The sequence below is a fragment of the Gadus macrocephalus genome, chromosome 12 (genome assembly GCF_031168955.1).
Source record: "Gadus macrocephalus chromosome 12, ASM3116895v1".
In the NCBI taxonomy this organism is placed as follows: domain Eukaryota; kingdom Metazoa; phylum Chordata; class Actinopteri; order Gadiformes; family Gadidae; genus Gadus; species Gadus macrocephalus.
The window spans coordinates 7,723,252-7,748,900 of NC_082393.1; the positions used below are offsets into that span (position 1 = coordinate 7,723,252).

Consider the following 25,649-nt stretch of genomic DNA (forward strand, 5'->3'; position numbering starts at 1 on the left):
CTGCCTTAAATGTTGCAGTAGTTTAAGAAGCCTATATACAGTATCATTCAAGATCACAAACAGAACAGGAAACTCAAGATGGGTAACAGAATGGAAAACCATCATTCTTCAAATTAACATGTGTCTCACACACACACACACACACACACGCACACAAACACACACACACAAACAAACCCCAGAATTAGCCATACACTGATACAATTTTTTTCAAGTTTATATAATCCTAATTTGCATCCTTGCGCTCCATGCCGACCCAGTTCTGTCAGAGCACATAAGGGAACGCGATGCTGGTTTACATGTGGAGTTATTCCACTGGCCCTGCGGTGGCATCCACCACAGCTGTACGCGGCCGTTAGAAGAGCAACACAGTTCTCTAAGACCAGAGACCCTGTGAGGGCTGAGGCCTACATGAGATAGGTTACCAGACATCAGACAGCTGGGTGGTTATAAGATGGATGGATGGGTGGAGGATTGGGATGCTACTGTGTCTTTAAGAGAGAGAAGGAGAGAGAGAGAGTGAAAGGTAGAGAGAGAGGGAGAGAGGGAGAGGGAGAGGGAGAGGGGAACACGTATACAGCATGAACTGACTCGCCCAGCCCTGCTCGCTCACGTATATCTAGTTTAGAGCAGAACACACTTCCGCTCGGGAGACCTGTAACGCTTTTCATGGTGTCACAGATAAGGTGCCCCCCCCTCTAACCCTATGGGCGGCACTAGCTCGGGAGGTAGAGCGGGTTGGCTGGTAACCGCAAGGTTGCTAGTTCGATCCCCGGCTCCTCCTAGCGTGTGTCGAGGTGTCCCTGAGCAAGGCACCTAACCCTAACTGCTCCCGACGAGCTGGCTGTCGCCTTGCATGGCTGACTCCGTGCTTTGGGTGGCCACTGGTTACAGATAAAGCGCTATATAAATGCAGACCAACACAAGGCCCACCTGTGACAGTGGGACACCCATGGAGGTGTGAGATTGTAATGGACACCTCCTCGTTGAATGTGGCTCCTGCTGTTACCATGGTCTGAGAACTGCGATGTTCCACTGGTACTTGCACATAAATGTCAGTACACATCCTATCCCATATTGTTATATGTTACATGGAACAGGAACTGTGCCAGTATAAATGTACTTCACACTATTATGCGTACGTACTTTGTGCTTAGCAGCTCTGAGTGTATGAGTAATCTTGTTAAAATTGTTAATATTTCTATTCTCTTTGTCATCTTGTTTACCTTTTCGAGCTAAATGTATCGTGGCATTTAACAGATACGTTAGTTTCAGATCACTATCTTTGGATCAAAGCTGCTTGCTTCAGAACGAGACAAACCCTTGTTATTTTTTAGGTCAGAGAACAAGGCAGGAATCAAGCCGTCCTCCTTATTACTCGCAATGACATCAAACCATAATGCACCGCTCTGTTTTGCAGTTTACCCTCCCTCTCCATGGCGACAGCCCTCCGCTCTGCGCACGTCCCGTCATTTAAATAAAATGGGCAAAACGCTGTTTCTGCCCAATCTGCGATCCAGAGTGACGTCACGGAACAGGCGAGGACACAAAACGAGTTGGCATCGCGCGCGGCAGGGCATACGAACCAAGACAGAGACGTGAACGGTGGTGGATATAAAACATAAAAAACCAAATCGCCGAGGGCTGACATTTTAGGAGAGAAGAACCGAGAACACTAACCACTTTCGGTTTCTTTTTTAGGTAATGGTCGCCACCAAATTTTGAGAGTGCTGCGCATAAACAAATCGGGATTTTCCATTGGGATTCTCCGTGTTTAACATGATGAAGAAGGATATTAACTTGAGCCTGGCGGATGACGCCAACCTTAAGCCACATCTGCGCGAGGCGGAGAGTATCTTGAATTCCCCGGACCTGGGGCTTCTCAAACTGGCCTCCCCGGAGCTGGAGAGGCTCATCATCCAGTCCAACGGGATGGTCACGACCTCGCCGACCACCCAGTTCCTTTACCCGAAGACGGTCACCGACGAGCAGGAGTTCGCCGAGGGATTCGTCAAGGCACTGGAAGACTTGCATAAGCAGAACCAGCTAAATGGGGGGGCGTGCGTCCAGAACAACATGGATATGGGCACCAATATTGCCCCGGTGAATGTCCAGCCGGACCTACCGGTTTACACGAACTTGAACAGTTACGGGAGCGGGCCATTGGGGACCACCGTCAACTACACCACGGACACCGTCACCTTTCCACCTCCTCCGTCGCATCATCACATGGGGGGGACCCCGCCACATCCGCCGCTGTCAAGGGTCCAGGCACAGAAGGATGAGCCCCAAACGGTTCCCGACGTCCAGAACTTCGGCGACAGTCCCCCCCTTTCGCCCATCAACATGGACTCCCAGGAGCGTATCAAAGCCGAGCGGAAGAGGCTGCGCAACCGGATTGCCGCTTCCAAGTGTCGGAAGCGCAAACTCGAGCGAATCTCTCGGCTAGAGGACAAAGTGAAGTCTCTGAAAAGTCACAACTGCGACCTCGCGTCCACGGCCAGTGTGCTGCGGGAGCAGGTGTCCCAGCTCAAACAGAAGGTGCTCTGCCATGTCACCAGCGGTTGCCAGCTGCTGCCGCATCAGGTGCAGGTCCACTAGCCGCCTGCGGGTCCATCTTGCGGCGCGACCAGCATATAAGCTTTTCTTCTAGACTTTTCAGCTTGAATGACATGTAGGTCTACACATAGGGCCGAAGTGTTTTTGTACATTTGCCAGGACTGAGGTCTACGACTACACAGATCACCCAAACCTGGACAAAATCGCAAATGACATGTGTGTTATGTCCCCGTTTGTTTAATTTATGTGTATTTATATGTGCCCATTTATGATATGAGGTATTCACATATTTGCCATGTTTTTTCTGTAGTCCTGTGTGATGCAAAATGTGTATGTTGTTGACAAACCTTAATGTTGTCATTGGGCGCAGGGTATCAGTGTTAGTTTTTTTTGCACTTATCTGTTACAAAAAAGTGTTTAGTTGTTTTGAATGTGAAACATTGTCATTTTTCTATGAACTTTTCTTTCAATTATATTGATGCATCGCGTTTTGTTCTAATAATAAAGTTGCTTGGTAAAAACAACAACTAGGTCCCTTGCCAGACACATTTGTACTTAGTAAAGTGTTTTATTTTTAAAGAATAAGCTTTACGTTGTGTTTACGGACTCGGCATTGTGGTTGTTGGATAACAGGCTAAAATGCCAGTACTTTTGGCCACACATTTGATGTCATACCTACGTACCTAAAGATTTCCGTCGATGATCAAAGCTGGATCATCGTTCACATGTGAATTCGGGCTGGAAGTCGGTGGTCTTCAAATACCATTTGCCCGCCGCTGTCTAGTAGCCTACTCTATATTACTGTGTTGTCTACCGCCCTCTGTCGACTGTTAAATAAATGGAAATAGAAATATAACACATAATTAATTGATAATCAGACCAACCGATACAGCGCGTTCCATTAATGGTGTTGTTAATGGATAACAAATGGTTGGATGCAAGAGCAATCTTGTAAATCTCTCTAGAGACTGGGCTCTAGTTTACACACACACACACACACACACACACACACACACACACACACACACACACACACACACACACACACACACACACACACACACACACACACACACACACACACACACACACACACACAAACACACACGTACACACGTACACACACAATTGCCCCACAAGTTGTGAAACTTTTACAAACTATTGTTATATCTTATCTATCAAATATGCAATGCATTCGGAGCAGTAAAAGATGGTTAGCGTTCTTGCATACCACACACCAGATTGGACAGGCAGATTGAATCCAGTAAATTTAGCACTGGATATACATTTGTGACATCAAATCAACATGTGACAACATGTCACCAAATATATCATGCAACACTACATGTGATAAAGACGGGCTCGTATGGCTAAGTAGGAGTTTGATGAATCTAGAACATAGAATATGGATGAATGAATCATTATTTCATTGACTACACGTCTAGAATACCAAAATGCAGCTTTTTTCGAAAAAAATATATTTTAACAACACAACCTTTATTTTTTTGTTAAATTATTTTTCCACAACATATAGAGCAATTTGCTTTAGTTATTTCAACATTTCAACACTTTGACACAATATTCCCTTCATATAGGCTACTGCATAAGAGTTCATTCCACACAATAGAAACATGTACAAATCAAATGTAAACCATGTCAACAGTACCTGCGGGGAGGACAGTATCGATGGATGAACAATGGAAAACAACAAAGAAACATAGACTTCCTTTCTCTGCTCGTTTCTTTTTTTTTTACGATAATAAACGAGTTTGCCATTAATTATTCAACTTTGAAGTGAAGCATTTGGGCCTATTGGTAGGTGTTTGTTCATGTTGGCTGCTTCCTCTCATTTTGGTTAGTTCCCCTACAATATCGATTTTTGTGATGGGTCACCAAGCCAACGTTGAATGGGTCACCAAGCCTACTCTCAAAGCAGGAGATATGAACTCGACCTTTTCCGCCCAACATGTCCTTCTTACCTTTTGTCTCCTATAATTCCCAAAATACATGTCCTTACTGAAGTACAATACACTCTGAATGCGTTTTCTCTCTTAAAGGTCTTGCAGGTAAAGGTCTTGAAATAAAGCTTATGCTTTGCATGCCCCTGATGGCTCTGCACGATGTGAATTAGAACTTTTTGGAACCACGACAGCATCACTTCTGTAGGTCTCGATTGATTACGATGGTTCCAACTTTGAATGCAATCTGTGTAAATGTTTTTGGTTTTGTAAACAGGTGTAATGTGACCTGAAATACAATTCTCCTTCAGGGAATAGTATAGGCTGATATATAAACTATGATGCAGGATATTATTTTGAAAGCAGCACTACTCCCCCCCCCCCTTTTATAAATAAACTCAGAACTTTTGAAAACAAACACGTCCAACCGATTTTTTTCTAATCACTGACTTCACTTGACAGCTCAAACTGATTTTTTTTTTTCGTGCTTTTGTTTTCTTTTAGTGTAGATGTGGAGTATATTGCTATGAACCGAGTCGATTCACACAGAAGTAGGGTCAAGTCAACAACACTGTCCACATATATGCCAGGACATTCAGGTATTAACAGGTCAAGAAGCAAAGGAAGACACATACAACTCTGGATATGACCAGTGAGGCAACAGTCAAGTAAAACATTTTTTTAAAACAATAAGAACAATAGCAGGATTGAGATATTGTGACGTTTTCTGTGATATTATGTCTAGACAAGATACACATTACTTTCTTTGGATTGAACATTTCTTGTCTGAGAATTCAATGCTTTAGACAACCAGTTCTGTAAATGTGTTTTTTATTGGCAGTCGAGATGTTATTAACGTAGTGATTGCCATATTTGCACCAGACATGTTACTTGGATGATAAGCCTGAATTACTTTATCCATGTTACAATATTATGTTAACAGGATGTGTTATGTTTTGTCATAACCAAATGTCTTATGCCAACCAGACAATTGGCATGGGACTTTATTTAAATGGATTCCAGACTTTTGCTGTTCACGGTTTCTGGTAAGGGTTATACATCATTCAATAGCAGGGCTTTCCCCAGGTTTAATACTTTGCCAACATGCCTTTATTTTGATGAGATCCTAAACAGGAAAGATGTGTCTATGATCTCTAATCGGAATTTCAGCGAAGTTCAAAACAGCATCCCTTTTTCCTTAAAGGAAATCCCGAAAGTGGTGTTATCTCTAGTAGATTGCAGTCCTTAAAGCAGTATCTAGCAGAGTTTTCTTCTACATTAATTGATTATGATCCGCCTTGTGGTCAAGGATAGGTTGATCAACTTGTCTAGCCGAAGGACCAAATTGGTAGTAAGTGTTTGTCTTATTTGTTAAGCAACAGAGCGGTGGATTTAAGTCTTTAAGAAGCTACTGAATATACAGGGGGGGCGTCAACTTCCTCGGCCTCACCACCGCTAAACAAAACAAAATAAAAGGAATATGATGAATAAGTAATGCGCCGATTCTAAGGATGGATTCTGCTGACTAAAGCAACAGGATGCCGCTGTGATCTGTTTCCATGTCTTCCTTAACAACAATGGAGGACAACGGCATCGAAGGCGAGTGCCCTAGATGCCGTTAGCTGGTCAAATGATACCTGTGATCAGGTATCATTTGGTTGGGTTCAGGTTTTTTCATTAGCGTTGACGGCAACCAGAACAAACAAGGGCCCGATCTCATGGTCAACCCCTGGCCCTGACGGCTGACTGTATTACCTTTGATGCTCAGCATTGAGCTTGAATATTAGGGATCTCCAAGTGGTATAAAACGGGCAGTCATCTTTCCTTCATCATGTCCCACAGAAGCCATCTTCAGGGGAAGGCCATTAGCCCATGTTATCTGTCATCCGATTTCGCTCTGTATCTTGGTCAAGTTCCCTCTGCGTCAAATTAACCTCTCAACGGGACACTCTTGAGCCCTCATAGCAGAACCACAACGAGACACCTTAAGTCGATTTTATGTTTTTGAAGGAGGCAGTGCAGAACTAGTCTGAGGCTCGTAAACCAACAGTGGACCAAACGATGAAGATATGGAGACATATATTGTTTCTGTTTATGTGTATAACTACATATAAAACATTGAGTCGGGTATAGAACAGGACACTATATTAGCCGTACCATTCTTAATCACCAGGCGGACATCTTCTGAAGACGTTGGCCTGGTGGGAATGGAAGGACTGTAAATGTTGAACGGACTATAGAAAAGAGACAGGATTCAGGAATCAGGGAGCACACCGAAGAGGGAGGAAAATAACACAAAACAAAGGGATTATGGGTAAGAGAAGCTGGGTTGAAGCCATTTGAAAAGCTAGGTAACAACGGGCATATAAGCTAACTGCCGCTGACATTGAGAAAATATCATTCAAAGCTTTTATTTGATTTTCAACCCAGCTCTAACCCTGTGGCCCTCAGTAAACAAACAGTCCCTATCAGCCGATGACAATAAGCAGGAAAATTGTGTGTGTGTGTGTGTGTGTTTGTGCGTATGTCTGTGTGTGTGCGTGGGAGAGAGTCTAATGTTGACTGCGTGAGGACCTGGAGTTCTGGGGTCCCATCAGAGGTTTGTCTGTGTGTGTGTGTGTGTGTGTGTATGCGTGTCCGTGTTATGTTGAGCGTGTGAGGACCTGGAGCCCTGGGGTTCCATAAGAGGAGGAGGTGGGTGTTTGTGTGTGTGTATGTACGTGGGAAATCGGGGGGGTGATGAGTCATCTTTAGCATGCACAGTCCTGTCGAGGAGGGGTGGCCTGCTCTGTGAGCTGGGGCCCCTGTTTGACACCAGTGACAGCCGGGTCCACGTTGTCCAGGCTGTCTGACATCTTCTCACAGATGATGTCCACCAGCCGCTCGAAGGTCTGCTTCACGTTGATGTTGTCTTTGGCACTGGCCTCAAAGAATTCAAAACCTGCAGGAAGAACACAGCATCAAAAGCCTGGCTATGTACAGTACATTTGCAGTGTGAACCTTTGACCTCCATACTAAGGTTGTGGTGGGGTCTACTCCCGGTATGTAGATGTCATGATGATGTTGGAGGGCCATGTCTAGGTAAAGACAGTAGCCAATACCCCATATGCAGGTATATTTTTTGTTTTGTCTGAGTTCTCACTTGGTTGGAAGGAAATAGACAGAAGGAGGGAGAGTGAAAGAGAGAGATGGTGGTAGTTGTAGCATTACAGCTGGCACCTGTTGTGTATAATAAGGAAGTGTTCCATTACAAACTTTGTGTTTTTTTAACACGTAAGTGAACCCCCTGATTCAACTCAATCTCCAACTCGAACAAAAATAAAAACAAAAGTATTTGCTCGAGAGCTCTACGGAGGAGGGCAGAGCACAAATAGGATTCTAGACCGGTTTATTTTGAATGACGCTATTATTTTAGTAAATCACAAAATAGCATGGCTTACTATGTTGAAGATCATAGAAGACATACTTAGATGATAAAAACTAAAAAGGTGACTTTAGGGTTAACTGAAACATTAAGTTGGAACACTACAACAAAGGTACATTTTGTAAAAATGTACACTTTAAAGTGTGCACTACAGTATATACCCTATAAGGTCCACACTGTTGGTGTGGGTTTATCTGTGCGGGTGTGTGTGTGTGTGTGTGTGTGTGTGTGTGTGTGTGTGTGTGTGTGTGTGTGTGTGTGTGTGTGTGTGTGTGTGTGTGTGTGTGTGTGTGTGTGTTGCTGTGTGTGCGGGAGCTCACCGAGGTGGTCTGAGAGCTGCCTGGCTCTCTCTCCAGACACCACCCGCTCATCATCCATGTCACACTTGTTTCCCACCAACAGCACCTGGGCGTTGTCCCACGAGTACGTCTTGATCTGGGTCGCCCTGGCAACAGAAGACACAGGGACAAGAGATAAAATAATTTATATATACTTAACCAATTCCCATATTTTACATTTCAGATTAATTAATTAATTGAATAACAAAATTAAGTGAATCGTATCTGATCATTTATTTATTTATGACTATATTTGTATATATTTGTATGATAACCTAATTTTGCTTTAGGTTATGCATCACATGAATGTGGGCTGAGGGCCAATCACGTACCAGTCCTGGACGGCGTTGAATGAGTCCTCGTTGGTGATGTCATACATGAGGATGAAGCCCATGGCTCCTCTGTAGTACGCTGTGGTGATGGTCCGATAGCGCTCCTGGCCCGCCGTGTCCTGGAAAGTGTGAGAGAGTCACACACGCACCCACCCACGCACAAACAAGCGCACAAACACACACACAGACACACACAAAACCATACACACACACACACACATATTATAATACAATAACCCACGTGTTATAATGCAACACGTAGTGATCCTGACTATAATTCAATACACAATGAAACACAATCTTCTATAACACACATTACAAAATGACACACATTAAATTTCAATAAAGAACACCAACAAATGTATTGCACCCCACACAATAACATACAACAACACACATTGCAACACAATAATACAGTGACACACAGTACATATACACCTACTCAACACAATAACACACAAGATAATAAACACATGGCACACACATAACAATCGAATACACACCATACACACACACACACACACACACACACACACACACACACACACACACACACAAATATGATATGACCTAATACTACATTTGACCTGCAGGCCCAAAATCACTGTGCATAACATCATCTCCTACTCACTCTCTATCGCTCTCTCTCTCTTCTCTTTCTCTCTCCAGTTCTCTGTGTGTCTCTCAAAAAAGAATTATCTGTCTCTCTCCCTCTTTCTCTTTCTCTTTCTCCCTCCTCATCATCATCAGTTTTCCTGCTGGGCGCATATCTGGCCTTGGGGCGCTACTGCTGGAGAGTTGGAAGTCCCTGTTCCAGCAGCAGCTATGTCTGTCTTCGACATCACGACATCAGTCAGGGTTAGGTACCTTGTCAAGGACACCTCGACACTCAGCTAGGAGAAGCCGGGGATCGAACCAGCAACCTTCAGGTTACCAGCCAACCCGCTCTACCTCCTGAGCTACTGCCGCCCTCATCCTCTCTCTCCATCTCCATATTTCTCTCATCTGTCCACCGTATCCCGTCTATCTGTATCTCCCCTTCTCTCTCTCAGGCCAACACAGGAGGGGTTAAGTTTCAGTCTTGGACTTTAATAAAGGCTCAGGGAATTAAAGCCGGAGGCTGCATGACACCCCACCGCTCGCCGGTTCGATAACACCCAACAGAGAACTTAGAACTCCTTAGAACTTCTTGAAGCTCTTTAGAGTGCACCAGCAGCCAGTGCTCTTCAGAAAATACAACTTGGGACATAACAACATCCTCCAGTTCTACTTCCCTTTCACTTTATTCATTTGTTATTGTTCATTTTGCCATTTAATCAAAAAAAAAAGTTGTGGAAAGCAAGACTAAAACCGGGACATTAACCGGCTAACATGAGTGTGTCACATTAAAGACTATTGGACCAATAGCTTCTGCTTGCTTAGCATTTTCAAAGTATAAGCTAGCTTGATCCTGTTTTAGCAGTTTTTTTGTTCAGTTTCAAAACTGTTCCATGATAAAATATATATACAAATTCTTCTTCACAAATAAAACGTATGAAATCAAGTAATTTTTCTGTGAAATAAACACATGGCTATTTGAACTATTACAATTATGGATTCTCCCAATGGTCTGGCGAGGGGATTGAATCTGCGTATATTGTTTTGGCTGAAAAAGAACATTACACTTTCGTGCTATGATGCAAAGAATAACTGAAAAATAAAAGAGAGGACCAGCAAGAGGGAATTTGAGAGAGCCATGTAACGACTGACAGACATAAATAACTCATAACATGTTGTGTTGTAGCTATTTGAAGCTTAGTTTTGCACTGAATGTTAATTTCATTGTGTTTTTGGGTGTGCTGTTGTTTTGGTGTGGTGTGAAGTGACTTTGTGTTGACAAGTGTTGTATTGGTATTGCTTTTGGGGGTGCAGAAGTTTTTTGTTGTGTAAGGTCAGCATTGGGCTTTGTACTGTTGTGTTTTCTAACAATTTTGTCAACCACAGAAGAAGGCAAAAACTCGAGAAAGACGGGAAATGGCCAGTTGAATTCCAATCTGATCAATGCAAAGAAGAAACTTAATTCAAGGTATTTTGTTGGTGAAAAAAGAGCCAAAAGCAATGGCAATCCATTCACCACAATGGCCGATGATAAGGACATTGAGGATATCTAAGTCATATCTCGACCACCTGCACACATCGCCTGCCTCAGAGCTCTCACCCAGATCTGTAGTTTGATCCGCTTGTCGTTCCTGTAGATGGTCTTGACCTTGAAGTCGATTCCCACCGTGCTCACGAAGGCTGGCGTGAAGGAGTCGTCGGCATAGCGGAACAGGAACGAGGTCTTTCCTACGCTGCTGTTGCCAATGATCAGGATCTTAAACATGTAGTCAAAGTTCTGGTCTGAAGACTCCTTCTGCCCATAGGTTGCTGTTGCTGAGGCCATCTGGAGACCGGGAGAGAAAACACACTTATGTTTAAGCAGGTTTGTGCGGACCGGAAGAAAGATGGAGCATTTGTGGTAGGATGATGACTCATTATTACTTTCCAATTTTAGCTCAAAATGTTACAGCATGTTTCAAACGTCACACACTTTGAACTTTCTTTCAAACACTTTTACTTTCTTTGTCTTCCAGAAAAATATTTTCCCTGACATTTTCCTAACAGAAACGTTTCAACTGTCAAGGAGAGAAAACGTTAACTTACATCATTAAATTAACGATAGAAGATCAAATGTTTGAGACCAAAAAAGTATGGGAGTTCTTTGGGGAATTAACAAATAGAACAAGCAACCATCATTTGAATCCATCATCAAAGCTGCTCTGTCTATCACCAGTAGCGGGTGGCTGCTAGGGACTGTTTGCTTAAATCTACTGGGTCCTAATAAGTGCTGTAAATTATATAATTGGAGGCTAAGAGGTTAACAACATAGGTAGCTGACCCATCTCACCAGCGCAAGGACAAATGTTTCTTGAATACGCAACTGAGCCACTTTGAACCAGATCTTATTAGTCCGAAAAGTTCACCTTCCACAAGAGCCAGAAACTGCGAAATTGTACTTAAATCCACAGAAAAATGAAGAATACAAAACCTCCTACAGCAGTTTTGCCTTCGGACTTGAATTTATCTCAGTTTCGGGAAAAAATAGGAATGGAAAGTTTCATGACGAAATTCTTCACAACCTTGCTCTGGTATATGGAGATTAGAGACAGATAAAGAAGCTAGCATTACAGACGACTTTACACATGAATAACCATAGATGGATTTAAGTAATACAGCTTCTGTGAAAAACAGGCCCAGGCCACCTATTGTTTTTATTTATTTATTGTTATCATTTTTTGTTGTTTTTTCAGACCACCACAGAGCTCCCAAGAGAGCTTCCTCCTCAAGGACACTAGAGTTATAACCCACAACCAGATTCCTATTTAGCAATGTGGACATGCCGCAGTCAACCACACGCCTTCAGAATGTTGTCGCCGTCCAGGAAGACTGCATTCATTATTTTATGGAATCAATATATTTTTGGGTGATAGAATACAATGCAAACCGACAAATAAAAGCATACACATTTCTTTTACTTTCAATCTTGCAACACTAACACTGTTGGCTTCAACACGACACTGCCCAGACAATTCAGGAAGAACAATCTCTCTGTGGTAAATAGTGGCCACCAGCGCCTGTATCTAAACTTAGCTCCCTATCTCAATACGTGGCCCCCAAAACCACTACAGCAATACACACCAATCTCCACCTCTGGGACCCTATCGCTTCAGACATGTGGAGATGCTCTCAATTATTCACAGAACTGCCTGCCCCCCCCCCCCCCCCCCCACCCCCTCTGGCCCTTCTGAAGATATGATTGGTCTGTTCTTCAGGAAGGATGATGTGTTGATTTCAGATCTGAGGTCACCATTTCACTGCCCTGTTGAGATGACTAAGCAGCAGCCAACTAAATCTACCGACCCACATATGTTAACATAACGCAGAATTACAATTCTATGCATGGTTGTTATATGTTATACATAGATTGTGTGAGGAGTGGTATATTATAATATAATTGCATGTACTGGATATATATAAATGACAACAAGTAACCGTAAAGACACCCTGTGATGTCTTAATATTGCAGAGAGCCTGGTCAAAAAGACGATTTTTCCAAGGCTTTGTTATATACAGAGCAGATATCCTATTTTATTTTAATACGGAACTGCGAGTACCTGAGGCAATTGATACTCAAGATTGGGCGCTAAAAGTTTGATATTGAGTAACGTACATAATGCTGTATGTTATAGCCAGTTGTAACAGAAAATATCTGGTCAGTTTCATCTTGGTTCACATCTTCCGCTTATTTAGTATCCTGTGACAATCATCGAGTCACAGGACAACAATAATTTCCTGAACCCTTTACATGATACTGCATGCAAATGCCTTCCTCAAATAAGCTACACATCGATTAACAATAGATCGTGTAAGTCACTGTGGAATAAAAACAACATTATTGAATAAATCTTGAAAGATAGTGCTGCTGTAAATCATACACATTTCTTATTGAAAAGTGCTTGCTACGGCTTGCGGGTGATTCTGCTTCGCTGGGGCTGAAGACCAATCACATGTTTCAGCCTCATCAACTGTCATTATGTGCACAATGTTTGGCTTTTTGGTGTGCTTCTTTCTTGGGAAATAGTAGCTTATATTCCTATGCCATGACCTTTGAGCAAGTCTCTGGGCTTTGAACTATAATTAGCAGGCGGAACGCTACTCAAAAGCACTTCAGCAGGTTTGGTTCTACCGATTCCTTCAGGGGGATGGTGATGAAACATCACCTATAAGGTTCCTCAATTTCCTTAATACTGTATCTTTCCTAACTAGCTGATTAGCTGATACAGAGTAGCCTACCAATCCTATTCCTTACTTGAATATATTACAAATAGGTCATTAGAATATTGGATATTCAATCCACTGAACTAGGTTAAGGAACATTATTTCCTGCTTCAAAGATTGAGGCACTACCATTTGATATCCGAGACTATTGATAATGATGTTGTTATTGTTTTTTTATTGGACTCTTGGTGATATTCTCTTTATCTTATATATCAGATATAAATCAGGAAGACTTCCAGAATCAGGCAGACCTTATTAGGAGTCCAACGACAAACCGAGCAAACCTGCCTTACATCCTCCCACATGGTGTCAGCTGGCCTAGTGACAGTCACCATGACAACCCATCATAAACGCCGTCTGAATGGGCGATGCAATGTGTCATGTGATTGAACAGGATTATTAAAAAATATATATGAAGCTCAAATGTTTGTTTTATCCAGTTAATGTTGTGACGTTTAAGTGTTCTGCGAACGGCTCATCAGACTTGCATGTGTTTCTCCCTGGCCTGAGATTGTTACACACAGGCTCGCTGCCATGCTCCCAAGATTCCCTGAGATGGCATTTTCCTCCACCGCCAATCACGTGCCCTCTTTCTAAGAGGAGCAGAAATGCAGATGAAAAGCAAAGGCTATAAATAGACACTTCTCCCCCCACTGCGTGAAAACAAACAACCACCAGAAGACAAAATCTGGATCGATATCGCTCGGGTAACAGTTGGTGTTGTGTAGGCTACTGGATGCGAAATGAATGACGGTGCGACGCGATGATTTATATTGGCGTCTGAAAGCTAGGCGGTACATTATTCTCCTTTCCCACACATGCGTGTCAGTAGCACAGCCGAGGACATAATAAACCTATAATAAAATATTAATTAATGAACTATTGAAGTAAAACAGGCTTTTTAAACCCGCGGGCCGAACGGCAATTAGGCCTACATCCTGTTATAATGTCTGAATCTACTAGCCTACACAAACATGGGAGTCACCGTTTAGACATATCAATATTCAAGGCATACCTGATTTCCATTATAATAGAGATATTTCAAACGCTGAGATAGCGAACCAAAGGTCTACGGAATGCTGCAGTTTACATCTCTTATTCTGGAAAGAAATCGACATTCTGTCACCATAATAAAGTTGAAAGGCCGAGGGAAACGACAAGCAGGCTCTGAAAACGCATTAAAGCCGAATTGAAATCCAAACGGCTCTCCAAATGCGGATAGATGTTTGCAGGGTCTGCTAAGTCGCTAAATATAAGGTGCCCCTTCCCCCCATTCGCTATCTCTATCTCTCTAACACAAACACACACAACCTAAACAACCTCACGCCAATGGTAACGCGATGGAGTTTTTCTTTCCCGACCCGGTACAATGCATTCTCCACTAATACAAACGGTTGATATCAGATTTTACAGGAGAGAGTGAGTCAAGGCAACGATGGCAGAGCTTCCATATGGCAGCTGAGCAAGCGCTGCGTGAAGCGATGGCCCATCCACACTGCGACTGGAATACGTTTAATCCATCGATTGACACATAAAATGTGTCATTTCCATCGAAGCTTCCACTAATGGACAAGGTCGACGTTTCCTTTTCTTAAAGGGACTTTTATCCGCCTTCTAAAAAAAACCCGATTTGCCTTATAGGCTATTCCCCTAACCATCACTACACCATTTAGGCATTCGGGGTTACTATGGGGTTATTCCCTACGAAATTCCTCTATAAGTGATAGTCTACTAGTTAAAATATTGCAATGTTATATTATGTGTGCGGTCTACACAGCCTACCGCTACTTCGAGCATCATGCCAGTCCAAGATGAGGAAGGTATTCATTTTTGAAAGGAAATCAGCTGATTGTAACAGGTTACTCCTATAGAACCCATGTAACAATAATACATAGCCATAGCATCTCACCTTTGAAGGTTTCTTGGTTTTCTATCCTGCTGCTAAACTGCGTCCAGCACCTGCAGCAACGCCACCGTTTGACTGACAGTTCCTGGCAGAAAGGGGCGGGTATTAGGGCTCAACGCGTAGGGATGATTGTCGTGGGGAACCAGCCTATCCCCTAAAACTTCATCAGAAACGCCTTGAAACGTACGTCATTTAATATTTATCAGTGGTGCTTGGGCCTCTGTATAATTTATATGAATAGTGTCAGGCTATCAGGCTATCAGTCCCCGCATACACATTCCACTCCACCCAAGGAATCGTTTTAAAATCCGCATGAAAACAACTATTTCATTTTATTGTACTATCTTCCATATAAACATAAAAACGTAGCCATGCTGTCCTTAAAGAAGACACGACTCTTCTAGCCTGATAATATACCCCTATCCACTAGCAGGTGCCATGACAAACTTGCCAGCTAATACCAATATCGTATTTATTCGTATTGATTGAGTGACCATATTTGGAACAACTAGGACTATTGCCTAGGCTACTGGCTTGTAACAACAAGGATCTTTTATTCACAGTTATCGGACTTGTATGCAGCATAAATAATATAAATGTCGAAAACTGCTGCCTATATGTAAATTATCATTAATCGGTCAAATCGGGCGCCTCCTAGTGGAATAAGTAATTTATTATTTACATAGTTTTTAAAATGAAAATCACAAGGTTGGAAAAAAGGCGAATTTAATATGAAGGCTGTAAACTTAAACTGGAAGGTTCCCAACCTTTGTCTTTTACGTATAAAACAGTAATCAACTCTTTCTCTTCAAAAGTTAACCGTCGGGTTCGAGGTAGTGCTATAAACAATGCAATTTTAATTAACAGAAAATGTGGAAAAAAACTGGAAATAGCCTTTATGGTGGTGTTTTAGCAACAAAAAAAGTAGCTAAGTCTAATTATAATAATAAAGACATACAAAAACACCCCCCCCACACACACAAACACACACACACACACACACACACACACACACGCACGCACGCACGCACGCACGCACGCACGCACACACACACACACACACACACACACACACACACACACACACACACACACACACACACACACACACACACACACACACACACATAACTTATTAATTAAACATCTATGCAATTATATTACTTTTAAGCCTACTCAAATGTGAAAATAGGATTAATCGTGATAATAATACATCTTCAAGCAATCTTTCCATCATCACATCGACAAACGGAACAATGGCTATCGATGTTTACATTAATTTGGTAGTTTTTAAGAAATATATATCTTGCATTTCTATTATACAAGCGTATATAATAGAAATGCAAGAGTATTTTTCAGTGAAGGGGTAATTTGTTTTTGCTTTGTGTATTTGAGTGCATGCGATTTTTATCGCATACACTCAATGCGAAGACCCTTCACTTTTTGTCAAAAACACAAAACCAACACAACATTAGTGCCGATAAGGCCACAGTCATTCGCTGTGTTTTAAATCTTTCTGTGCATATATATCTAAACAATATCTGACTTGTGGACATAACATAATTTTTTAGATTTCTCAAATGGGCACTTAGAAAGCAAATAGTAATTTAGCCAACTAAACCAACCACAATTTTTGTTTGACACATCTTCAACGCTGTTGCCGGAAAACGGCGCGTTTAGTGACGTCATGGCGTTACGTGCACGCTCCGGAGAAAGGAGCCCGTCTCTAGCCAGAAGAGTCATTCGTCAACCGGAAAACAGCAGACGCAGGAAAGCGTAGAGTTCCTCATAAACATAAACAATCAACCCCGACGGCAGAGAAAATGGATAACAACAAACGAACCGTGATTGTAACAGGTGAGTCTGCCTAGGACTTATAGTGCATACTGCTGCAGGTATTTTGCTTTCTTTCCGTCTTTGTCGACAGGCGGTGCGGATGTGTCAAAATGTTAGAAAGTTACAAAAAGGGGCATTTTTGAAGATGACAGCAGCACAAATTGCGTGAGGTAGTTATTCCCCATGATATAATCAAGGTCATGTGCGTCTATAACGTCTTTTAACTGTTTATAACCTTTTGTTGTCATGGTGGACTCACCAGACTTGGACTAGTAAACATGTACGCCGCCTATATTTAGCCAAAGTCAGGGCCAGCAGTGTGGTATAACAAATAGTTAAACTCGTATAGCCTACTCTTCTTGCATATTCGATTGCCAACTTCAGAATGTATTCAATAAGAATTTCATTATGTTGTAAATGTAGGCTACATTCATACGATTTCTAGTAGACACAAAGGCCGACTGTGATCTGGGGCTACAAGCTGCATAAAGCGCTGTAGATGCCCTGGGAAACGCGGACATGACAATGAAGGAACGGCTGGCAGCTGCCGACCGCTCTCAGCCCCCCTTTCAGCGCCAGACAGGCAGCCCGACCCCACCACCGCCTCCCCGGCTCCCTTGGGAACCACGGCGACCCATTTCCTCTACGGGGGGTTGGTGCGGGGTCAGAGTGATTGGTGCTCAACACGGAGGCCGTATTATTTGTCCATCGGTGTCTAAACAGATTTAGAGAACCACCTACAGGGGACAGGGGATCCATAAAATCACGTTGAGTGCTCTTCTATGACTCGAAAGGAAACCAAAACAAAGGCACTGGTTTCGCTGGTGCCCCTGCACATTTTAAGGGGGACCTCGTTAATGTTGATTCCCAACGTTCTGTTGACGATGAATACGAAGTGTTGTATGCTGGAAAGCTGTCGCAAAACATGCTGCTACATAAACGCTTCAACTCACGACCTGACCCTGTGTTTTTTTTATTAGGTTTTGGGCCTTTTGGGGAACATATGGTAAACGCCAGCTGGGTTGCAGTCCAGGTATGCTGTTTTATTGTGTATTTAGAATGTTTACTCTTCGATGGGTGATATTAATCTTAAAGATGTCTTTATTGATGTGATGGTAACTCCAAAATGTCCCGAAGCAAAACACAGTGCTAGTATGATGTTGCCGCCATTTGACATAATGCTTGTTTTTTGGAGTTTCTGGCAAATACATATTGAAAATATTAAAAACAGGATAATGTAAATAATTTCCTTAATAACATTAAATGTTCCTGTTATTATCTAAACTAGAATATAACTAACCAGAGCGCAACCTGCTGATTATAAGCAAAATGTTGTTTATACATTTGTAATGTTGCATGCTTTAAACAGCAGGGTCTCTGTGGTGCTGCGTCTTTTTTTTACTCTGTGTTTCGGACCATGGACTGAGGCATTGGATCAGGGAGTTCTGCCTCGATGTCCAGCCAGCTGTATGTGGATGCAGTGACATCACCTCTGCTCCTTTGCCGCTGATCCAATGGGGGGACCCACTGTTGGGTCATTGGGGACTCAAGATGATTCAATAGTTGTCGGGGTGTCTAGACGGACTTGATAAGGATATTAAAGACAAACAATAGGCTGCCTTTGGACAGGGGTCAAAGGGTGATTGCAGGGTCATGCCAGCTTCTTTTCATCACGTGCGTGTGTTGTGGTGGGGGAAGGGGAGGATAGAGCAGCAATCATGGTCATTGTCAATGCTGATAAAGGTGGGGTGTTACAAAGCAGTTTTTGAAATCCGAAAACATAAAATGATAGACTTTCTGAAATCAAATGATGGTTCTGTTTTTAATTAAAGCTGAAGCCCTGGTGAATTCTGTAGATTCAATGAAATAAAGGAAATAATGACTAAATTTCCCATGAGTTTTGTTATGTCTAAGATAAGTAGGAAATGTAGAAGTACTATGTTAGGCCTAGCTTGGTTTAGTAATGCGTGTCATATGGACATCTATTTTGTCATATCTGGTTTGTTGGCCACCAGTCAGCTTTTCATACATTAGAAGTGAGTTGAATCATTGTGGCAGTTCACAGTGCTGACACTGGCTTTACATTTTCTCAGAGGAAGAATTAAGTTGAGTACAAGCACCTTCAGTATTATACTTGAGTAAAATATTGTGTTCTTTGGTTTTAACAGGAGCTACAGAAGCTGGGCCTGGGGAAGAAGGTTGACCTGCATGTGATTGAAGTTCCCGTGGAGTACCAGAAGGTCCAGAGCATGGTCCCGTCTCTATGGGAACAGTACCATCCCCAGGTGAGAAAGACTTGTCTGTCAACGCCTTTCCTCTCTGTTCACAAACCTGTTGACATGGACCATTAACTTGGCCATTATTGTGTAGCATTAGCAAACCAAGTTTTGGCCAAGCTGAATTGCAAGTTCTGCATACAGCACGTTCACGAATTATACACAACGCACATCTTCGGAAAGCTACATGCATTTAGACTTCCAGGTCATATTAGCAATAGCATGTACACAAGGGGATAGTGTAGCATTTCCTACTCCAAATATACATTAACAACCCAAATTGAGGAAAATGAGACCAAGACTGCCTGCCTGAAACAGCAATATCAAATAAAAATATAACCGCAAGCGGTGTCTAACGGGGTCCGAGCAAAATTAAAAGTCAAGAACACACTAATGGAAGATATATAAATATAACATACAATGGTCATATTTAAGGAAAGACGTTCCACTTATAAACCTGAACTGCAGACTCATTCACATGGTCAAAATGTCTATTGATAAGCACACACAACATCCAGAAAACTCAAAGCACACATTTTCTCAAGTTAATTAAGGGCTTTTTTCAAAGCATATACCTGAAAAAAATTTGAAATTCTGGCGAGATTAAACATTTGTAGTCAAGAACACTAAGGGAAGAAATATAAATATGACAGTTAATTATGAAGGAAAAATGGTTAACGAAGAAGTTCCCCTTAATGCCATACTGTGTCTTGGCAGTCCGATTCTTGGAAATGAATGAACTGGAATGTTGATTGCCTGATGAATTTTAGGTGCGGTTCAATGTTGTGTTTCTTAAATGAGTGGCAATGACAGAATGTCATGTTCAGCTTGTTCATAATGCTCTAATCAGGATTCAAACTCTCAACCTAAGGATCACCAGTACACGGCATTATCCCGTTGAGCAACTGACATTCCTGAACTGCATGAAGCCCCAATCACATGTTGAAAATGTCCATTGATAAGCACACAACATCAAGAAAACTCCAAGCACACATTTCGCAAGAGAATTAAGGGCTTTCTTAAAAGAGTACATATCTGAAAATTTGCACTGTTAATGGTATCCATCAATGATAGCCGTATGGTAGTTATACAATAACAAAATGGTCATATAGACAAAATGGGTTGAGACTGTGGACATTTGGCTTTTCTATGGAATTGTGGGAAAAGTATAAATTTTTATAGCAAAAGACCAGGGTGAAAGAGAGAGTAATATGATGAAAGAATTTTGAGTCCAGGTCAATCTAGTAAGGAAAAATAAGGCTAGTTCATAATTTTATTAAATAGCGCCCCCTTTGGGTGCAGTACCACAATTTGGGTTCATGGATAGTGGGGGGTATTGGTATCCATCTAATAATAGTCGTATGTTGTTGTTTTTTTACAATAACAAAATGGTCATATAAGAAGAATGGGCTAACTGCTCCAACTTTATTGGCCAATATTTCTCTTATGGGACTAAATGAAAAAAATTCTGTTTGATTTTTGTGGGGCTTGGTCTAAAGATTATATGTGGCGATTTTGGTGAATTTTTTTATTATTTTTGTAGCCGTTGAATCTTTTTTAGCATGTTTGGCTTTAATATGAAATTGTGAGAAAAGTATAAATTTTTCAAGGTTTTATAGATGCATCTGATTTTAGAGATTAATATTATGAAAAAAATTTGAGTCCAGGTCAATCTGGTGAGGAGAAATAAACCTAATTCATGATTTTTTACAATAGCGCCACCTTTGGGTGCAGTACCACAAATTTGGGTTTATGGGTAGCGGGGGTTATTGGTAACCATTTCTGAAAATGTCAAGAGTTTTCGACTTACTGTATAGGCTGCAGTATGACTTTTACAGAATTTGAGGAAATAAAAAACGTTACAGAAACAATAGGGGACCAAGCAGCTTCGCTGCTCAGACCCCTAATAAGGCTGAAATGCAGTAAGTGTATCGCGACCAACTGAAAAAAAGAGTGATTGGATTTCGCCAATGGCATCAATTTTATTCTCATGGCTTTCTGACGAAAAAAATAACTATGCCAGTACCCTGCTCGACCAATCTGCAAGTAATTGGGTCAAGCCTAAGCAGAGAAGGGCGACTCATTGGTAATGTCTGGGAAGACTGCATGTATTCACGATACGTAGGTCCATGACGGGCAAAAGGGGCTTGTACAGATCTCCTGAGTCCTTCTGAGTCTGAAGACTTGGATCTTCGTGGATCTTCACATACATGCTGACGAGTGTAATTTGGCATTTAGGTACCCTTTGGTTTTTTTGCGTTCAATGTAGCAATTCCATGTGGCATTAATGATGTACCTGGCATTGAATAACTCTGTTTTCTTCTGTTTGGCAGCTGGTGGTCCATGTTGGTGTGTCAGGCATGGCGACTACCGTCACACTGGAGAAATGTGGCCATAACTATGGCTACAAGGGCTTGGACAACAGCAGGTTCTGTCCCGACTCACAGTGTTGCATTGTGGGAGGGCCAGACTGCATCCATTCTGTTATTGACATGGAGTCTGTTTGCAAGAGAGTGAGTGCCTCTGGGCTGGGCGTCAGCGTGTCGGTCTCCAAAGACGCTGGCAGGTGAGTGGATATTTTATTTCAAGTAATTGGGTGCTGTCTTCAAGGCATCAAAACATCTCTGAATGGATATTATCTAACGATGATGACACGCAAATGGTTCACATCCTGGGTGTGAAGTATGTTTTTACAAGCTCAAGAAACAAACATTCCTATGTCATCTGTAATTCTTAATTTGAGTGTGGCTTGCAAATGTGCTTGAGTCTGAGGAAAGCTACAGTCACTTGAGATGTGGTGGAAGCTCAATGCACTATAATAATCCAAAATTGGATAGTATGTGGCAAGATTTGGCAGGGGACGTCACTTACATCCGAAGCATCCCGATTACAGAAACAAAATAGCTCTCACTATTGTGGAAACGTTACAGGATCCTTATGTTATTCCTGAAGATGAATCGATATTGGATAGCTTATGTCCCAATGGCTAACTTCTGTATGGCCTTATATAGGATATTATAGCCTACACACTTATGTTAATTAAAAATCATTAGATTATGACTGCAATCCACCCTTTTAAAGACTTGGATCCATAACCTATAACCTATATCTCGCACGTATGTCTTGCCACTTACTCTGTTCCCTGTGTTCCTCCACCTGCTCAGGTATCTCTGTGATTTTACCTACTACACGTCTCTGTACCTGAGCCAGGGGCGCTCCGCCTTTGTGCACGTCCCGCCAATCGGGAAGCCCTACAGCGGGCTGGACCTGGGCCGGGCCCTGCAGGCCATCATCAGGGAGATGCTGGAGACCCAGGACCAGGAGGAAGAGGAGATCTGCTGTCATCACCTACACTCCATGACCTCAAGCTGAACCCTCCCCCAACCCTACTCCTGTCTGACCAGCCTTACACCAAGAAGATGATTGCACTTAAACCACAGCCGCAAACCACAACTTAAAATACATCAATGCCATCCACTGGTGAATGGAGAGATACTCTCCATCGGAATAGTACGCTGAAGATATTCCTCGTCTCGTTCACATCAGTGGTGGCCTCTCGTTGCAACTGGATCAGGACGTCGTTTGAATCCTTCCCATCTGGTGAACAGTGGACAGACATGCCTTCAAACTGTGATTTTAGTGACTTGAAATTCAGAATTTCAAGGTTTTGAACCCTACAAACAGCAGTGGCCTGAGAACACTTCCCAGATTACTGTGGGACAAGAAGAATTGTAGCACGGTCTCCGAATTTGTTTTGATACCAAGGAGCAACATCTGCCAGCCCTCCTGATAACCTTACAGCCTTATTATTACCTGGTTTCACAACCACTTTGGGGATATTATGTTCTTACTTGTCTGTCGTAGGATTGTTGTGGTGACTGGGAGGTATTTTTACAGCTCCTCTCTGGAATTGAGTATGGTTTAACACTGGGTTTATCATTTTAGATTCATCTTCATCTCTGTACCCCTTGAAGCCTTCTTCAAATGTCACCCTCCCCTCTCCAAAGGTGCTCATTGGTCAAATGTTTTAAAGGTTTCAGGTATACATGTTTTTAACCTGCCATAATGAAACACAGTGACCCTCATTTGATCTCAAATCCTGTAGGATCGCCGTGGTGACCAACATATGGTTAATGTTTCATGAAAAGCGATCGAAAACCTACGTGATTCATTCGATGACCAATGCATCTGTTGTGTTTTTGTTTACATGACAGAATACACAGGCATATATTTATTTAGCATTCTCATTCCCCCTCCCCAAATATAATCGTGTTGATTTCCTGTTTCCTAATTTAACATTGAATTGTTTTCTTAACCTTTTTTTCTTTATAAGAAATTCTTCTTCCCTTCTTTGACAAAGGATCTTAAAATCAGGGAGGAGGTCGGATCCCGGTTCCCCCCCTCTCCCAAGTCCATGCTAGAACCACCTCTGACTGAAAAACGGTTTCCCTTCCGATTCCTCCCGAGAGAGATCTGACCTTGAGCTGTGAAATGGAGTCAGGGCTGCATCTTAAAACAACGCTATCACTAGTTTTAGATACAGCTATGGCTTCAGCAACATTCGGGTCCCAGGGGCCAAACGACCTACATTGTCCATGCTTTAATGTCAAATAGTATCCACATTTATATTGGTAGATATTTTTTATTACATATTTTATTAGGTTAAATATTAATTTAACAAGATATCTTATGTAATTAAAATCTGATTCCCATTGCAGGACCTGCTCAAAATGGTAACAAAATTAAACAACAGAAACTTTCAGAGAGAATTTCCTAAGCTATTAGATGGTTACCAGTGTAGTCACTCACCTGTAAAAGTTAGTTGGCTGATGTGTTGGTTTAAATCCGGCAGTCCTGTGTAAGATTAGACTATTACACTTTTATGTAGTAGACTTCATTGAAGCAGATTGTGCTGCCTTTTATAAGGTTCTGATTCCAGAAGTCAAATCCCACAGTTTATCACGTCAGAGGTGGGCCTGCAATTTGTGGGCCCCAGCACTTTCTTTTAACAAAAATGTCCTATTCTTTTAGTTTTTCATCTGGACCGCTTTTTATTTTATCTTAAGTTTACTGTCACTTTTACTTCTATAGTTTTCCAGAACTGGTCCTGTATCAAAGAGTTTTAGTATTTTCAGCATTCACCATTTATCTACCATGGATCTGAAATGGGATGTTTAACTGGTTGAGATGTCCCAGAATGCCTATTTTGAGGTGCTTTTCATTCAAGCTCTTTGTCTTTGTTATGTCATTCAACTGGATGTTCGGTGCCACCTTTCAAGAGGTTCTGATGTCTAAAGAGCCTGAATACTTACTTCATTAAAGCCACGGTAGGCAATTTGGAGAAACGAGACAAGATTTTGAAAGTATCAACTAAAAAGATCCCACCCCTGCCTTCAGGCCTCCCTCCAAAGCCACTCTCTCAAAACACATGGCTAGATCGCTTGTTTTATCTTGCTTTTGAAAGATTTCGGTCATATGCAATGAATGCAGACCGGGAGGATTGCCATCCAATCATATTATTCTATTGAATTAAATAGTTGGACAGGCTTATTACAGGCCTGTGATAGGGATTTTATTGAATGCTGTCTGGAAGTAAAGACCATTTAATTTTTTTTCTTACAAAATCTTCACAACTATATTGCCTATCCTACCTTTAATATGGGAAACAGTCTTTTAACCTTCCACCACCGTCTTTTTTATTTTGGATTTAGAATGCAGATTTGGTTTTACATACTTTACGGCCAATCATCTTGTGTTTGAGTAAGTGTGAAATCTTAATCCCTGTTCAGTGTTATGTTATTGAAAATACTGTGGAATTGTCAATCATGTCGAAAGTGCTTCATATGATGCAACTAAACAATAATTAAAGGTTCACTTGGAAAGATGTAGACGTTTGTGGTAACGCTTAATGACCAAAATATTGTCTGTAGAGATTTTAGAAAATATTAGAATTTGTTTTGCTATGTTTTCTACTTGCCAAGATAACACAGAAATAAATGGTGATACATGACTAACAATTTCTACCCTTTTCACTGTTTATCCTGACCATGTTTATATAGCAAATCAGACCTAACAAATTATAATATTGTGCCTGTCTATTTTTGACCCTGAAGGAATAACCTGTTATATCATATTAACAATAACGATTGTGTGTGTGTGTGTG

General features: G+C 41.8%; 3 protein-coding genes across 3 annotated transcripts; 2 read left to right on the plus strand and 1 right to left on the minus strand.

Annotated features, from left to right (window-relative positions):
* Nucleotides 1-1,423: 1,423 nt before the first annotated feature.
* On the plus strand, nt 1,424-4,935 carry LOC132468909 (transcription factor JunD-like). The gene has a single exon (XM_060066744.1). The coding sequence runs from the start codon at nt 1,780-1,782 to the stop codon at nt 2,599-2,601; it is 822 nt and encodes a 273-aa protein (XP_059922727.1). The 5' UTR covers nt 1,424-1,779; the 3' UTR covers nt 2,602-4,935.
* Nucleotides 4,036-15,531, minus strand: rab3ab (RAB3A, member RAS oncogene family, b). Its single transcript, XM_060066745.1, has 5 exons — nt 15,378-15,531; nt 10,809-11,033; nt 8,612-8,730; nt 8,262-8,386; nt 4,036-7,458 (listed from the first exon to the last, which is right to left on the minus strand). Exons 2-5 carry the CDS (start codon nt 11,031-11,033, stop codon nt 7,268-7,270), a joined length of 660 nt encoding a protein of 219 aa, XP_059922728.1. The 5' UTR covers nt 15,378-15,531; the 3' UTR covers nt 4,036-7,267.
* Nucleotides 15,532-17,083: 1,552 nt separating this feature from the next.
* On the plus strand, nt 17,084-25,374 carry pgpep1 (pyroglutamyl-peptidase I). Its single transcript, XM_060067572.1, has 5 exons — nt 17,084-17,231; nt 18,191-18,243; nt 19,379-19,495; nt 21,820-22,052; nt 22,651-25,374. Exons 1-5 carry the CDS (start codon nt 17,198-17,200, stop codon nt 22,856-22,858), a joined length of 645 nt encoding a protein of 214 aa, XP_059923555.1. The 5' UTR covers nt 17,084-17,197; the 3' UTR covers nt 22,859-25,374.
* The last annotated feature ends 275 nt before the right edge of the window (nt 25,375-25,649 follow it).